This window comes from Nanorana parkeri, unplaced genomic scaffold (assembly GCF_000935625.1).
Source record: "Nanorana parkeri isolate BGI_ZX_2015 unplaced genomic scaffold, ASM93562v1 scaffold753, whole genome shotgun sequence".
Classification (NCBI taxonomy): domain Eukaryota; kingdom Metazoa; phylum Chordata; class Amphibia; order Anura; family Dicroglossidae; genus Nanorana; species Nanorana parkeri.
The window spans coordinates 665,161-681,503 of record NW_017307021.1 but is presented as its reverse complement, the minus strand read 5'-3'; the positions used below and the strand labels follow the sequence as shown (position 1 = coordinate 681,503).

General features: G+C 43.3%; 1 protein-coding gene across 1 annotated transcript in view; it reads right to left on the bottom strand.

Moving 5' to 3' along the window:
- The window catches only part of PIK3AP1 (phosphoinositide-3-kinase adaptor protein 1), a 76,760-nt gene that overhangs the window by 12,478 nt on the left and 47,939 nt on the right, over nucleotides 1-16,343 (bottom strand). The window contains exons 10-13 of the mRNA XM_018564463.1: nucleotides 10,575-10,663; nucleotides 8,982-9,141; nucleotides 2,973-3,041; nucleotides 1,618-1,820 (exon numbers count right to left, since the gene is read on the bottom strand). Coding sequence (XP_018419965.1) covers nucleotides 1,618-1,820; nucleotides 2,973-3,041; nucleotides 8,982-9,141; nucleotides 10,575-10,663 — 521 coding nt within the window. The remainder of the gene's footprint in view (nucleotides 1-1,617; nucleotides 1,821-2,972; nucleotides 3,042-8,981; nucleotides 9,142-10,574; nucleotides 10,664-16,343) is intronic.

Here is a 16,343-nt window from a genome sequence, read left to right as displayed (position 1 = left end):
CCCGAGATCCGTCCCCCTGACATGTTTCACCCAATTCATCTCTATGACTGCAGGATTGGGTGAGACATGTCAGACCGGGGACCTTGGGCAGGACTCAATGTCACTTACTGTAACGCCTTGCTATAGGGGTATGTATATGGATCTCAACTGCGGAGTATACCTTCCAGGTGGAAGGATGGGGATCAGTTCTGCAGCTGGGCCTCTGGTGCCCTGTATTTGTATAGGCTGAGAGGGAGCTGCTTCACATCATACCCCATATGAAGATTTGGGAAACCCAGGCAACGAGGAGGCTATCAAAGAGGCTATGGTAATGACTGGAACATCCAGCCCCAAGTCGGTAGAGACGGAAGCTAATTTAGAAAGCTAGTCAGTGTAACTGACCTTCAGCATCACAACTATTATTAAGCGGGGTTAGCGGCAACTAGCACCCGCAGTGAGTAACATGCAAAGTCCATGAAGTTCAGCACAACAGCTAATATCAAGCAGGGTTAATGGCTATTAGCAACAGCAGTGATTAACATGCAAAGTCCATGAAGTTCAGCACACAGCTAATATCAAGCCAGCTTATATGGCAATTAGAACAGTAAGCACAATCAAATGGAGTAGGCCTGCATTAGTTTCCAGATCTCACGTGGGTACTAGTCCATGTGCTTGCGGTTTTGTGGAGTCTTTATCTTAGCAGGGAGACTCATACGGAGGTGCTGTGTCCTGAGGTAGTAGGTCCGGCTGGGAGGACAACTGATTGATCATCGTCCTGCTACAACCAACAGTGGACGCTGATCAATTAGTGAGCAGCGGCTTTAAGCCGACTGCTCGAACAAGATGGGGCGGAGTCATGAGGCACGCCCCTTACACTGACGAACTTCCAATAAACTGATTCAGCATAGAACGGAGTGCGGCTGGATTTTTCCTTTACTATACACTCTCTTCAGCTGCTAAAAGAAATTAAAGGAAGCCTCCTGCAAGCTCCAAAAGTCACTCTAGATCATGCACTGGGCTGAGGACTCTCCCCACCCCCATGTGTCAGGGCTGTGCACATTACCAAATACCAACGTGATCACATGGAATGAGTGACATGCTCCTCCATATCCAAAAGCATTGGGCATGTTCTTTACTCCCAGTGGGCTGAATGGAGTGATAGAGGAGCAAAGGAAAGATGAGGATGAGCTGCCGGGAAGGGATGGAGGTGCTTTAATGTAAAACTGTTGCTTTGTCCTGCATGGTACTCAATTTTGCTCTGCTCCATTGACTGCGAAAGCACTGAGAAATACTCTGAATTTCTGGGTATGGGGGAGAATGTGACCTTCTCCCTTTTCCTAGCACACAATGCTCGGGGCTGAGTGGCCAATCACTAGGCCGAAACACTCTCATATGAGTCAGGGGAGAAATTCATTACCTCTAACACTTCAAGTAATATCATTGCCGGAAATAAGCCTGTTGTGTAATGACCACTAAGCAAGCAATGATGATTTAGAGTGGCACTAGTTATGAGCATGGGCAAAACTCTCAACTCATGTCCTTGACTGACTTCTCAGCTACTTAGTTATGTCTGTTGTCATAGATCATACAAGTTGTACAAACATATTAATGTTTTTTTTAACTTATGTCAATACATACCTGCTGGTACCTGAAGGAGTCAGATCTTTTCTTTTGATTTAATTGCCATTCTTTAAATTCGAGTACTGCTTCGTCAACGGAAACAATACCTAGTTTGACACGTTCTTGTAAAGTAATTAATTCCCGTTGACCTGGGGTCTTCATGCCAGCAAAGGGGTCGTAGACACTTGACTGGTGGCGGTCTCTCCTCATCGAAATACTTGCTGTTTAAAAGAAAAAACTACTCATAAGCAACACATAATCCAGTCATGGGTTACAGTACTTTTCTGAAGGGCTATGGGTAACCGACTAGTAAACTTTGCTGTTAGTTAAGTAATTCAATATATCCAAAAGTTGGTACTCTTTTAGTTAAGCATAAGTACCCATAGGAACTATTTTGACAAATGTGCCTTGATAGTGCTTTAAAACTCTCTCATAAATATGCAGATGTAGATAAATGTTTTTATTATTATAGAAGCAGGTTATTAATTTACCTAAATTGCTAACTATACTAATGGTCCTAGAGTGTCACTTGTTTGGACTTTCCCCCTTCCCCCAATGTACTTTCTGGTGAAACTAAATTGATTATCTATCCACAGAATCATGCCGTAATTGTAACCAGAAGCCACATGAAAATCCGGAAAAAATCTTCTAAATTGGATTTGATAAAACTTAGAAAAATCTATTTGAAATACTCAAAATGGTCTCCAACTCTTAGGTTGGAAGTCTAATGATACTATACTACATCAAAACTAACCACATTCAACCTGAATAGATGACTACCACAGGACCACAAAAATAAATCAAAGCGTCAAGACTGCAACCCCCCCTCCCCCCAAACTGATTATCTATTCACAGACTCACGTCACAGTTTTGGCCAGAAGCCCTGTGACAATGCTGAAAAATCTTCTAAATTGTATTTGATAAAACTTAGAAAAATCTATTTTAATTACTCAAAATGGTCTCCAACTCTTAAAGGTTGGAAGTCTAATGATACTATACTACATCAAAACAAACCACATTCAACCTGAATAGATGACTACCACAGACCCACAATAATAAATTGTAGTGTCGAGACTGCAAAAAAGAAATCCCCCAAAACTGATTATTCACAGGCTCACATGGCAGTTTTGGCCAGAAGCCCTGTGAGAATCCTGAAAAATCTTTTAAATTGGATTTTACATTCATTGAATAATCCAATTTTAGCAAACCTGCATTTTTCCCAGATGCCATCAGCACTTTACTGATTGACTACATGTTTCTTAGAATGACACAAGATGACTGCCTATAAAATGTCTGTAGATTATTCTTATACTGTATAGTTCAGTTAGAAGTAATCAGTTGGCATGTAAATAGTATTTTTAGAGTACACTTACATGTTCTCGAAATAAAAGAGTCCACATAAACATTCTCATTTCTTGGCACTGGCATTTTCGGTTCAAACACTAGGGAAAATGTATTATCACATTATTATGGCTTTACAGTAGCTATAAATACAGTAAAAAGTATTTTGAAGCTCCTATTTTTACAGTAAAAAGTATTTTGAAGCCTAGCCAAGCTATGCTTGTGAAGGAAGTAGTGATCTTACAAGTTGGAAAACCTTGCCTGATCACTATTGTACTTTCTCCTGATAAGCCATGGCTGAGATGTCTACAGTAGGGCTGACTGTCTCTTTGTAGCTGGCCACACAATTTGACTGTTCATATTTAGGAGTCAGGCAGCCAGCTTAGGTGACTGCAGGCCATAGGCGTATCTACAAAAAAAGTGCACCCCTGGCATCCTGGCCAGCAGTAAGGGCCATATACATCTTCCCGCCCGAATAAGCAACGGAAGCTCTGGCCGACATCCCGCCCAGCTCCTGGCAACCAGTGACGTCACTAGTTGCCAGGATCCGGGTAGGGCACTGGCCAGAACATCCAGCCCGCATCCACATCTCCCCACTTGCTCTGGTTGCTAAGAGCTAGGCAGGGAGATGTATATGGCTCTCACACATCTCCCACCCGTTTCTTAGCAACCTGGGATACTCTGGCCAGCATCCTGCCCAGCTCCTGGCAACCAGTGATTGGTGGAACAACAGCCAGAGCATGTAAGATCTGGGCAGGAGATGTGTATGGGAAAGGGGTGGGGAAAGAAAAAAAAACTGTGGTCTCAGCGAGAACGTGAACTTTCGGCGACCCATGGAGTAGTGCCCGCCTTTCAAGTGACGCCCAGGGCATGTGCCATACACCGGATATGCCACTGCTTCAGGCATAAGGGTAATTGTCAACACATCGAAATGTTTCATCCTTGCAAAATGTCACTCCAGAAATGTTCTGTAAACCTGGGGCTTGTTTTAATTTCCTAACAAAGTTGCAGTTAAATTTATTTCTAATACATACAAGACCGTATTAGCGTAGAATTCTAGGAGGCAGTCTGATGTGAATTAAGGTATGGTGCTTAAAGTGTATGTAAAACAAAAACTTTTTGTTAGTTTTGGCTAGAGTAGGGAAGGGTTAGAAAGGAAAGGTACCAGTTTTTTTTTATTTTAGGTTGTGTCAGGGAGATTTCCTTTCACTTCCTGTTCTACACACACAACAGGAAGTAAGAGGAAACCAGTTGACTCAAAAACAGGCATCCTCCTGTGTTCCTGTAACATTTCTAAAATGTTGAATTTCCCATCACTTTGTGTACCACAGACAATGGTCACCAGGCCAAGTATAGCAGGTTAATCTCCCCTGTGGAGATACGGACTACAAGAAAAACTTGGCAGGGGTTATGACACTTTCTTACTCTATCCAAAACTGAAAGAAGAAGTTTTGGCTTTACATACACTTTAACTGCAGTGAAACTCTCAACCCTGGTTAAGTTTTCTGTTATTGGTATCTGGATTACAACACTGACAAAGCATAATGACTAATCATGTAAAAAAGGTCCAATATATACATCTATCTACGTGTGTGTGTATGTGTATTGTGGCAGCAGGCAGATGGGGATGTCTGTGTTTAGGTGTAATAATGAAGTTCTTCCTCTTGGGGGAAGTGCTGAGAGGGCTGGAGGCTCTGAGGTAACAAGCCCAGCTGAAGCTAGCTGGCTTGTTAGGGCCTCTACAAGAAGCCCCAGCATCCTACGAGAACAGCCCCACCCTAGAGCCAGACTGTGTGTTTGGTGGACTGGGGAGCAGGCAGCCTGTGTGGCAACCCGTCTGTGTGGCAACCGCCTGTGTGGCAGCAGCCTGTGCGAAAATCCGGCTGTATGAGAGCAGGCTGTGTGGAAAAACAGCAGCCTGAGTGGCAATCTCCCTCTGTGGCCAACAAGCAGTCTTCCTGTGTGGCAAAAAAACATGCCTGTGTGGCCAGTGGACGTTTAAGTTAAGGGACCAACTTGAAGTCGGTGAGACTGAAAACTGTTGTTGTGGGGACAGAAAACAGTTCTTCATGTTTGAAAACCCCTGCGAGGGAACACCTGTATGGACTTTTCTTTGAATTGTGCGTTAATAAAAGTAGGCAAAGAAGCCCTTACAAAGTGAAAAGTGACTGGCAGTGTACTGAATGCGCTACCATTTGAAGCTAAAGTTGTGACTGGAGGAGGGCTTTAACGTTATTTGGGTAAATGATCTGATTTTAGCCCAGCATCAGCAGTTTACTATCAGTGTTTTAAGGGGATGTACATTGGTTTTGTAAATGTTTTCTTTCTTTAGTATGGTCAGGATAAAACATTTTTAATAAAACAATTAATTTGTGTTGTTTTAGACAGTCAATATTAATTATTGCATGTAAATATTTTCAAAAAGTCTGTTGCTTGACAGAGCTCAGTAGTTCATGCTCAAATTTACACCCACACGTAAAAATGTGGGCGTTATAAAATGCAAACATCACAAACAAAAACTTTCCAGTTAAAAAAATGTGCAGTTGTAGGAAAAAGGATGTATTTAACATGAGCAGTACATAGCTCGCTTAGGGAATCGAGGCACTTGAAGGCTTATTTAAAGAGGAACTACAGCCAAAAATAATAACATAAAAATAAATAAAACCATAAAATACCAAAAACAGCTTTTGCTGCAATGTGTGCTCATGATGTGTCCATCTCTCTGTCACTCTGCTTTCTCTCCTATCAGAATACTTCTTGTCAGCACATAAACTGACTGGGTCCCTGTGCTGCTTCTTCCTCTCACACTTCAGCCCTGCTGAACAGGGGCCTGTAAGAGGCTGAAACCAGGTCAAATTCAGTTGCTTGCATAAAAAAATGCTTTTTTTTAATGATTTATGATTGATATGTGATAGTGCAACCAGGGGCGTCCCGAGGCTGGGTGACACCCGGAGTGGTAACCGGGTGTCATGGTATGCCGCCGGGTCCTCTCCCTGACTTTTCAGAAGGGGGTGACACCAAAATGACTGTCAGTCATTTTGGTGTCACCCCTCCAATGGTGTCACCCCTCCAACGGTGCCACCCGGGTGCGGGCCGCACCCCCCTTGTGACGCTACTGAGGGCAACTACAGTAACTAATGAGATCCCTGTAATCACTGATTTGATTACAATAAACTTTTTTTTTATTCCCCCCTACCCCACATGCAGCTAAAAGCCATACCGTCACATGATCTCCAAGGTGCCTCTTCTAGTATCGTGATCTCTTCTCCTGTCTAGCCGGCAGGGCCGGTGCTCCCACTAGGCAAACTAGGCAGCCGCCTAGGGCGCACTGCTACCTGCCCCCCACCCCCATCTATTTCAAATTGCAAAAGCCAATAGCAGGCTGGTTATTTCACCTGCCCACTGAGCAGAGGAGCTGAACTGAGAGAAAACTTTCTCAGGTCTGCTACTCTGATCAGTGGGTGGGGTTTCAATATCCAGTCTGCTATTGGCTATTTCAAATTAAAATAGCCAATAGTAGTCTGGCCATTGCTCCTGGCTGCTTACATTCACCTGCGAACGCTAGCTGGCAGGAGGATGGAGCTGCGCAGGGATTAGGGGTTGCGCCCCGTGAGGGGGGTGCAAGTAGCTGGTCTTGCCTAGGGCACAAAATAGTCTAGCACTGGCCCTGCTAGCCGGATATGTGTTGGCCCGTCATGTGACTCCACTACTGAATGCTGCCCTATGATGCCTATGGCCACGTCATCAGGAAGATACATGGGCACTGCAGACCAGACCCTCCCACACTACGGAGCAGTAGATAGAAGACCTGGGAATAGCATGTGACTTGACCAGAAGAGGTAAGTATTTGGGGCTTTTCATTTTAGATTTTAGAAGATCAAGTACAGGGGGTGACGTGAAAAAAAAGGTTTTCTTTTTTAGTCTCAAGGGAGCTTGAAAAATAATTGGTCTCTGGGAGCCCCTGCACTATCCACATAGACATTGCAATGGGCAGTGTCTTACTGAATAGACTTTTTTCATCTCTTACTGCACTTGGCATTTCCAATGCAGCACTGATGTAGGCATAGTCCTGCTTCCTGTGCCATTTCCAACAATGAACAGATTTCTTAAATAAATACTGTAAATGCAAACGCAGATTTGTCTGTTTCTCTTTTTTGTATGCAAAGTAGGTAGATAACTATTTCCAGCATTTTCTCAAAATGAGGAAGTGTGCGTTAATGTTTTCAGTTATCTGTAGCTGACAAATATATAGAGCGGGGGTAGGCCACCTTGGCACTCTAGCTGTTGTGGAACTACAAGTCTCATGAGGTTGCAAAACTCCCAGTGACAGACGCATTCTGGGATTTGTAGTTTCACCACAGCTAGAGTGCCGAGGTTGCCTACCCTGCTATAGAGGGATCTTTCTTTTCTTTTTTTGCTTTACATATGTTATTTCTACACATAACTTAGCTATAGATACCTTTGGTCTGTAAATGGCTAAATACACAGCTGAAATACATATAGGTGAACTGTTTGCAATTCTTTTTACAGCTAGGCACCCCTGCCAGTTAGCAGTCAGGCGTGTAAACTTGCTGCATACTACTCTGTAGTTAAGTGATAAAGCATGGTCAAGGCCTCTCCCCAGTGTGTGATTGGAAAATAAAGGAACACAACCACATTGAAGATATGTCTTCCTGTTCAGAGTGGTGGCACTGTGCAAAACAGTAAAGTCCTGATTTGCTTCGATTTCCGACCCTCCCTCTTCCAGGCTGAAGGCTCATGTATAGTCAGATTTGGGTACTGCAAAATCTGGCACATATGTTAAAGTGCATTTATTGATTGGTAATAAATTGGTTAGAGTTTACCAATCTCCCCACTTGCCATCCCGGAAAAAAACAAACAAATTTAAATAATGGGGAAATGGCCAGCAAGAGGCTGCAGTTGGCGTGGGGGGACATAGAAAGCCTGGGTGTGATCACATTCAATTCAAGGGAGTCTTCTACACTCCCCCACGCAGCCGCTCACTGGCTGCTGCTAGTTTGTTTATATTGGCAAGGCCGAGCGTAAGTTTTATGAATGGATGTGATTGGTGGCTTGTTAGATGCCAATCGCATATATTCATTATATGGCTGTAAGTTTTTGGTTGCTGAAGCAAGGACCAGAAGAAGTAAGTTAGAAAATGGTGAGGATATGGAGGTAATTCGATCTGATTGGCTTAGGGCAAGTAGAAAGTTCTTGTTACTTTTTTTTCTGTGATGTTCATCCCCTTTCTCTTTTTATGTTTTTTTTTTCCTCTGATTTTTAATAATGGATCATGCGGAGAAAATATCAAATTCATCACAAATAGTCCTCACTTCGGCAGGACATATACTAAAATTGGAACGATACAGAGAAGATTAATATGGCCCCTGCGCAAGGATGACACACAAATTCGTGAAGCGTTCCATATTTTTTGTGACGAACGAGTGCTGCAGTGCTACTTAGGCGATGGTTGATTCTAGGACCATGATGGTTTTGTAAGTCTATCTCATAACATGATATGGATCTCTATTGTATAAGGAAGTGTCCTTTTATAATTGGTCTCTATATATTGTTTGACACCGTTGATTTTGCACATTTTGAATTTCGAATGTGTTTATTTATATGTTTCAATAAAGGAGAAATTGAGAAAAAAAATGAATCACAAATAATTTTTAAGAGGGCTGTAGGGAGCACAAATGTAGAAGTGTTGACTTCAGCAGTCTTATGTAACATGTCGCCAGCCTATGATTGTCTCCTGAAGCATATCTGCAGTCTACAACAACTCCTATAGCATGTTCACAGCCTCTGACCATCTTCTGTTCAATCACTAACAGCTTTCCGTAGCAATACATTTACTGAATATTATGTGTGGCCTTTGATTATGTCAGGGGGCTGCATTTCAGGCTCCTTATATCAAGCAAGTAGACCACAATGTGTCTGAAGCTTTTAGCTCAGTATAAAATTAATATTTTAACAGTAAAGACATTTACAAATGTATAAACTGCAAAAGGACTTTGAGTTATGGAAACAGCAGAACTTACCCTGTGAAATGAAAAGTTCTGTTTTTGGAAGGTCCTCTGGTCTTGGGAAGGGTACAGGCGGCCGAATATTGGCTACACTTGAGAGTGAAGTGGCACCACACACTGTTTCATACTCTTCATTACTACAAATCTGGTAAGTAGCGTCCTTGTTATTATCATCCTCTTTATTTTCATAAATGTCTGGGCTACTTCCTAGAAAATGCAGTAAAAAAATTTATAAATCCTTATCTGCAGGTAATAATACAGGCATGTTGCTCGTGCTATAATATTTAGAGGATCATGTTTCAAAATATTTTACAGCATATTGATCACCTTTGCTGGTGAGAGCATTATGTAATGCAACTGAAGCAGGCTGATGCACTTTAGAAGGAAATCAAATGCAGGACAGAAGGAGGTCAACTGCAGTTTAACTCTACCTGTCAAAGAACTGTGAATGGTAGATCCTGTACAGACTCTCAGGTGGGTTGTGCAGAATCCATGCTGGGCTCTGCAGGGTCCCTTTAGCAGCAGTGTGATCCTCTTACCTGCTGCTTGGTTCCCGGCTTCAACCACCGCTGGACTGCTGCTGCAGGACCTGGCCTCCTCCGCAGCCCGACGGCCCTTCAGTGACCCGGTGTTATGTCATGCATGTATCAGCTTCCTACGGCACCCTGGCCCCGCCCCTTCCTGATCCGGCATGGTCCCTGCCTCGCCATGCCCCCTCCTGCTGCTTCACCTCGCCCCTCCTGCTGCCCCGTCTCCTCTGCCTCTTACACCGCCGCCTCCTTGCCGACTCCGTCCTTTGACGCCGCAGCCTCCTCTGCCCGGCTGCCTAACTGTTTTGGGGGCGGCATTTTTGCCGCCCCCCTGAAGTCTGCCAGCCAAGGTAAACGCCTTGTTTGCCTCGCGGCAGATACGCCCCTGAGGGGTCCATTTTACTGACCACATCCTTACTGCATGATTCCACCAGTCAAGGCTCCCTCTCCTGACAGGTCACAGGATCTGCCATTAGCACAAGCCCAAAGCACATCGCCACAGGCCGTAATCAAGGCTTTAGTGCTTGGTATCCAACAAAACATGTAAAGCAGCGTTTAAGTTGTGGGAAATGACTCCAAATTGGGGGCCTCATTGTTATTTAGAGGAGTAGCCTTGCACTAATATTTACATTTTCACATGAATCTACATAATAAGAGGCATGGGGACTCCACAAAAAATGTCTTGCATCTAAAATTCTATAGCCTCAGTGTTATGTGATTGCTGCAACAGCAAATAATCTGCACAATCTCCTTTAGATCTACCAACAACTATGTAGGATCTTTCTGGTTGGATACAAATTGAATAGATACTAGCTTAGGTAAGTCCCTATAAAAGAGACAATTTGTGTTGGTTCTTACTGCACCTTTGTACAGTTGTAAAAGTTTTTTGTATAGTTTGTATTTTTATTTATGCAAAACCATAAAAAATATATATTTTTTTTAAAAAGAGACCTTTCCAAGATTTTTAACATTTACTGTGAACTTTAGACCAATATAAAGTTTAATGAAGGTTATGAAAGCAGCGTCATTTGAAAGGTGAGACACTAGAAAAACTATATACAGTTATAACCTTTTTTACAACATTCATAACTTTACCTTCCAAAATTTTACGTATCATTGAGTCTTGAGCATTCAGGGCATGAGTTTCAGGTGATGGAATAGTCCCTTCTATTTTGCTCATGTCAATATCTGAAAGACAATATTAAATAGTTAATTTGCATGTCACTTTGCCTGAGTAGAGATGACAGTAACAACCATTTAAACTCAAAGCCAAATGCAGAAGTGCTGCAATTACATAAATATTCCTTAAAGAAGTCCTTCCATTATGATCACATTCTATCAAATCATATTACACTCTAGATTAAAGAGTGAGATGAAGTGAAACTGTTATCTTCAGGGTCCATTCACATTCCTCCGAGTTCTTGCAGTGCTAGAACACAATTTCATTACTTTCTGTGCCCCCGCTGGAGAGATTTTGTACATGTCCTGTTTGTGACCACAACTGGAAGTGAGGGAAAATCTCCCCAAAGGTTACAGAAACAGCAATAAAAAACGTAACACTTCCACACATTTTCCAAAATGTAAAAATAAAAGTTTTAGCTGTATTTTTGCTTTAAAGTGCAGCTGCAGCCAAGACATTTTGCATTAACTGGGTGAGAAAGGGTTAGAAAACCACTGGGTACACTTCCTTTCACATTCTAGCTTGGTAAAGTGAAAGAAAATCTACCTAATAGTAAGGCCTCATTCACATTAGGATTTAATGTCCGAGCAGGGCCATCCCTATAGTGAGGCAGCCTGAGACGGTCGCCATCTCATTAGTGTGGCAGCAGATGTGTGTGGCGGCAACAGCATCCCAGTTTGCTAAAAGCTCTTAGCAACCTGTGACGCTCAGTCCGCCTTTCTGTCCAGCCCACTGACATCATCGGTTGCCAGGGAGCTGAGCAGGATGCTCTGGCTGGTGTCCCTCCAGGCTCCGGTGACAGCACAGCTCTAATACAGCCCCCTGTCCCATCGCTTCCGATGCTGCCCTCTGTCTGCTTGCTGATTTCTTTGGCAAGACTTAGTGGCATCTTGTGGCAAAAATTACAATGGGTTTCAGACAGCTGCAGTCGTTCACCTGTACAAAGCAATGACAGGCTGACAAGAGTTGCAGCTGTCTGATCTATCTGCATGTATTCGCACTTCCAGCGATTACTTGTGGATAGGAAGATGAGCGACCCTGTACACAACCTGTCTGTATCCAGGGTCATACATCTGTCCCTGACGGATGGCAACCACCAGATATGTGGATACATGCAGATTGCGGTGGACATTTGTGGCTCCTGTTAGCCTGTCATTGCTTTGCGAGTGGCCGCCTCTGTCCAAACCACCTGTGATTCCAGCCGCAGAAATCCACAGACGGACATTAAAGTCCTATGTGAATGAGGCCTAACACAGGCAGCAATAGAAATCTCTATCCCTTCCCTTCTCCGCTCTATCCAAGCAGGCACGACTGTCTTTCCTTAAGGTGTTTATGGCTTTGTTGTCACAGTAACTGCAAATATTTCTGATACAGGTTTAAAAAGTTTGGAAAACATTTCAAACTTTATGGTTATGCAACTGGAACACCAAACACAGCTTACTATTGTTATGGTATTTACAGGAAGAAAAAGAGCAAGGAAGTATTGCAGGCATGTATTCGTACTGTATCCCGCTGTTAAGATGGGCTTTTCCCTAGCTTTCCATTTACAAATAATGGCAGCTTCCTTGTACAGATAAAAAGTAAGCTATACCTCAACAGGATTGGCATGCTGCTAAGCCATTTGGCTGATCCAACATAACTTCATACTTCAGTGAAAAGCAAGATATGAAGGAAATGTTGAACAAATTAAATATAATGATAATTATTGTTATAATTATTATAATACAGGATTTATATAGCAGCAACAGTTTGCACAGCGCTTTACAAAATAAAGGTTAAGAGTACAGTTACAATACAATAGAATACAGCTGGGATAGGAGGGCTCTGCTCCTGAGAGCTTACAATGTAAAAGAAATATAAGAAAAGAACATAACCTTTCTCTGAAACATAGAAGCAAAGCTGACGTGTGAAATAACAGTGATGCTACATCTGTCATCCTCCCAAACTATCATGTGGATTCAGGGAATTCATAAAACATCAGCACCATCATAACCACCTGCTAACTTTTTTTTTAAACGTCGTCATTGCAGTGAAAGACCGGTTTTCATGCCAATAGTGCCTCCAGCGACTGGCTGCTTCTTCTAGGAATTGGGTTATTTTTTGCACTCAGCTAATGAAGAAACTTTCTAGAGTGTTTTCATCCAGTGAATGCTGCAGGGCATACATGGCATGATTGGAAATCATTACAGTAAAGTGTCATAATAATTATTCTATAAGCAATTATGGGCCTTTATTAAATATCACTGGAGCCAGGAGGCACAAAACTTTTGGTTCTCCATAGCATCGCTCTTATGCTAGGATCATTTTCTTGTGTTATTGGTCATAACCAGGCTGGAAATATTGTGACACTGTTTAATGCCCAACTCCTGACTACCCCAGCTGTATTTTGCTTCTTTTTTTTTCCATTAACCTTGTTCTGATTGCACGCTGGCTCCTTTTCCTTAGTGGTGTCTCCCGGGGCAGTGAGTGGTCCTGGATGATGCAGGGAGCAGTGCTGACGTAATGACATCTGTGCTGCTCTCTGCATTAATATCCTGTGAGTGTACTAAAAGGCAGGGGGGGACCATGCTAGCTCATAAACTGCACATATAAATTGCATTTTTAATGAATTCCCAGTTATTTGTCTGTGCCCACGTCCTCAAAATCATGTTGGTTCACAGGAAAGAAAACTGATATCACATTAGGAAAATTGCATATCTTTTTCTGGTTCATCCTCATCATCCACACCCTAATGTGTAGTGATCCTGCAGAGGAATGCCAGTGCAAGCCTCACCTGATAGTCAAGTTCAAGAGTACATGCATAGTTGTATCCTACGTGACAAGCAAATGTATGCAGTGCAATATATCTGTACATAAAGAAATACCACAGTTAGGTCCTACACCTGTTACAACGCATTTAGCGCAAGGGGCAGGAGTTTACAGTGCCATAAAACTAGAATTCATTGTCCATTAGTTCACACGTATTTGTAAACATGGGACCAGTACCGTAGAGAATAAATGATTGTCATTATACAAATGCAGCACATCTAAAGCTATGCCATTGGAAATTGTGCTTACATGTGACTATGTAAAGCACGGCAATATAATATTAAAGCTAATAGATATCCAGCATCAATCTCTGACAAATCACTTAATAGTTATCATGTGTTACAGTCAGAGGTGGAAAGAAAAATTCTAGAGCTCTAGTCATACCTAAGCATGAGGGTAGCCAGGTTATTTTGTAGCATGTATTTAAAGCATTTGTATGCATGCTTTGCAGCACAGGAGCAAAATCATGCCTTTTTTTCCCCCATAGACTATTAAATGGAAATTCCTAAGGCCTAATTCACACTGTAATCGTCCGGCACATACAGCTCCGTACTGCATGCATGGCCGTATCGAGCCGCTCCCGGGAAGGACAGATGCTGCGTGTGATTAGTACGCAACCCCTGTCCTTCTCTATGGGTCTACGCAGCCGTACGCCCCCCTACTCTCACCTCAAGTGCAGGTCCGTAGGGGTGCGTGTTTCCTGGCTTGGACGCAGACAGGATCCATCCTGTCAGCGTACGATTACGCTCACCTGCACGGACGTGCAGGGCAGGTGAGCGTAGGGGGGCGTACGGCCGCGTAGTCCCATAGAGAAGGACAGGGGCTGTGTACTAATCACACGCAGCACCGGTCCTTCCCGGGAGCTGTTCGATACGGCCGTGCACGCAGCACGGAGCTGTACGTGCGTGCCGATTACAGTGTAAATGAGGGCTAAAAAGGCACTTAAATGCACATTTCTCAAGACTTTTCCCCATTAAAGTCCAAAATGCAAATTCTGCCCCAAAAGAAGCTTATGTACTTTTTCAAGCTTCCCTTGACAGGCGACAAGGGGGACAAGGCGATGGTATGAACAGAGGCCATGAAAAACAATGGGATTTCTCTTGTTAAGTTTTGCTGCACCAAGGTTCAGTTCACACCTAGGCGTTGCGGGAAAGCACGTCAAATTTGCATAAACATGCGCATTTTGCAGTGCATTCGCAAAGTGCGCAGAAGTGCGAAACACGCTTGCATTGCCATTACTAGTTAATGGCACCCCAAACACGCATTCCTCCTCCACCTTTGCGTACGTTAAAACGCGCACCAACTCAGAAAAAATGTGGAACGCATTTTGCAGATTCTGCTACATGCACTACTTTTCCGTGTTTGTCAAGTGTATAGGAACCCATTGAAATTAATGGGGACGCGTGGCACACACGGAGAACAAACCTTCGCCAATGTGCCTTAGACAAAGGAACTACAAAATGCTTAGTTGTGAATGGACCCTAAAGTTGCCCACTGCATATATGAAGAGCTAAACCTGGCCATAGAGGAATGGAATTTCTGTTGTTTCCTGCTGAATCAGCTGATATTCAATCCATGGGTGGCCCTGCAAGCACAACTGGGCTCAACAAAAGTCATTTTTTCCATTGACATTTGTCAAGTCTAATTTTGTTGAAGGAGCTGGGTGGAAAGATGTCAGTCAAACGGTAACTGCAGCCGACAGTAGCCGACAGGGGAGGTTACTCCGTCCACGTGCTTTAATGTAGATGAGGAAATCAAGTCATTTGGCAACCTTAAAGTAGAACTGAAGCCAAAACTTTGGGGGGGGGATAAAGTAAGGGAAGGTTATAACTCCCGGTCAGCTTTTTCCCCCCATCTGTGTCCCATTGTGGAGATTACCCTTCACTTCCTGTCCGATAGCCACAACAAGTGACAGTGAGAGGGAATCCTTCAAAAGTGAGGGAAATCCCTATGGTCAGCAGGGTCACCAGAACTAGTGTCCCCATTGGAGCTTTTACCATCTATTCCAGTTCTGGTGACAACTCAAAATGTTGGATTTGCTTTTACTTTCAGTGATACATTCACCGGGATAAATACAGAAGGGGAATCTTCCTAACAGGGACACAGACAGCAATACAAACCTGACACCTGAGGTTCTAATCCCCCCTTCCCTCTTCCAAAACAAAAATTGGATAGAGTTTTGGAACTTGTTTTGTTTGTGTAGCCAAGTGTAGGCAAACATGCAAGTAGGTAGACATGTATTGTGTAGCCAAGTGTAGGCAGACATGCGAGTAGGCAGACATGTAAGGTGTAGGCAAACATGCATGTAGGCAGACATGCATTGTGTAGCCAAGTTTAGACAAACATGCAAGTAGGCAGACATGCATTGTGTAGCCAAGTGTAGACAAACATGCAAGTAGGCAGACATGCATTGTGTAGCCAAGTGTAGGCAGACATGCATTGTGTAGCAAAGTGTAGACAAACATGCAAGTAGGCAGACATGCATTGTGTAGCCAAGTGTAGACAAACATGTAAGTAGGCAGACATGCATTGTGTAGCCAAGTGTAGGCAGACATGCAAGTAGGCAGACATGTAATGTGTAGGCAAACATGCAAGTAGGCAGACATGCATTGTGTAGCCAAGTGTAGGCAAACATGCAAGTAGGCAGACATGCATTGTGTAGCCAAGTGTAGGCAGACATGCAAGTAGGCAGATATGCATTGTGTAGCCAAGTGTAGGCAAACATACAAGTAGGCAGACATGCATTGTGTAGCCATGTGTAGGCAAACATACAAGTAGGCAGCCATGCATTGTGTAGCCAAGTGTAGACAAACATACAAGTAGGCAGACATGCATTGTGTAGCCAAGTGTAGGCAAACA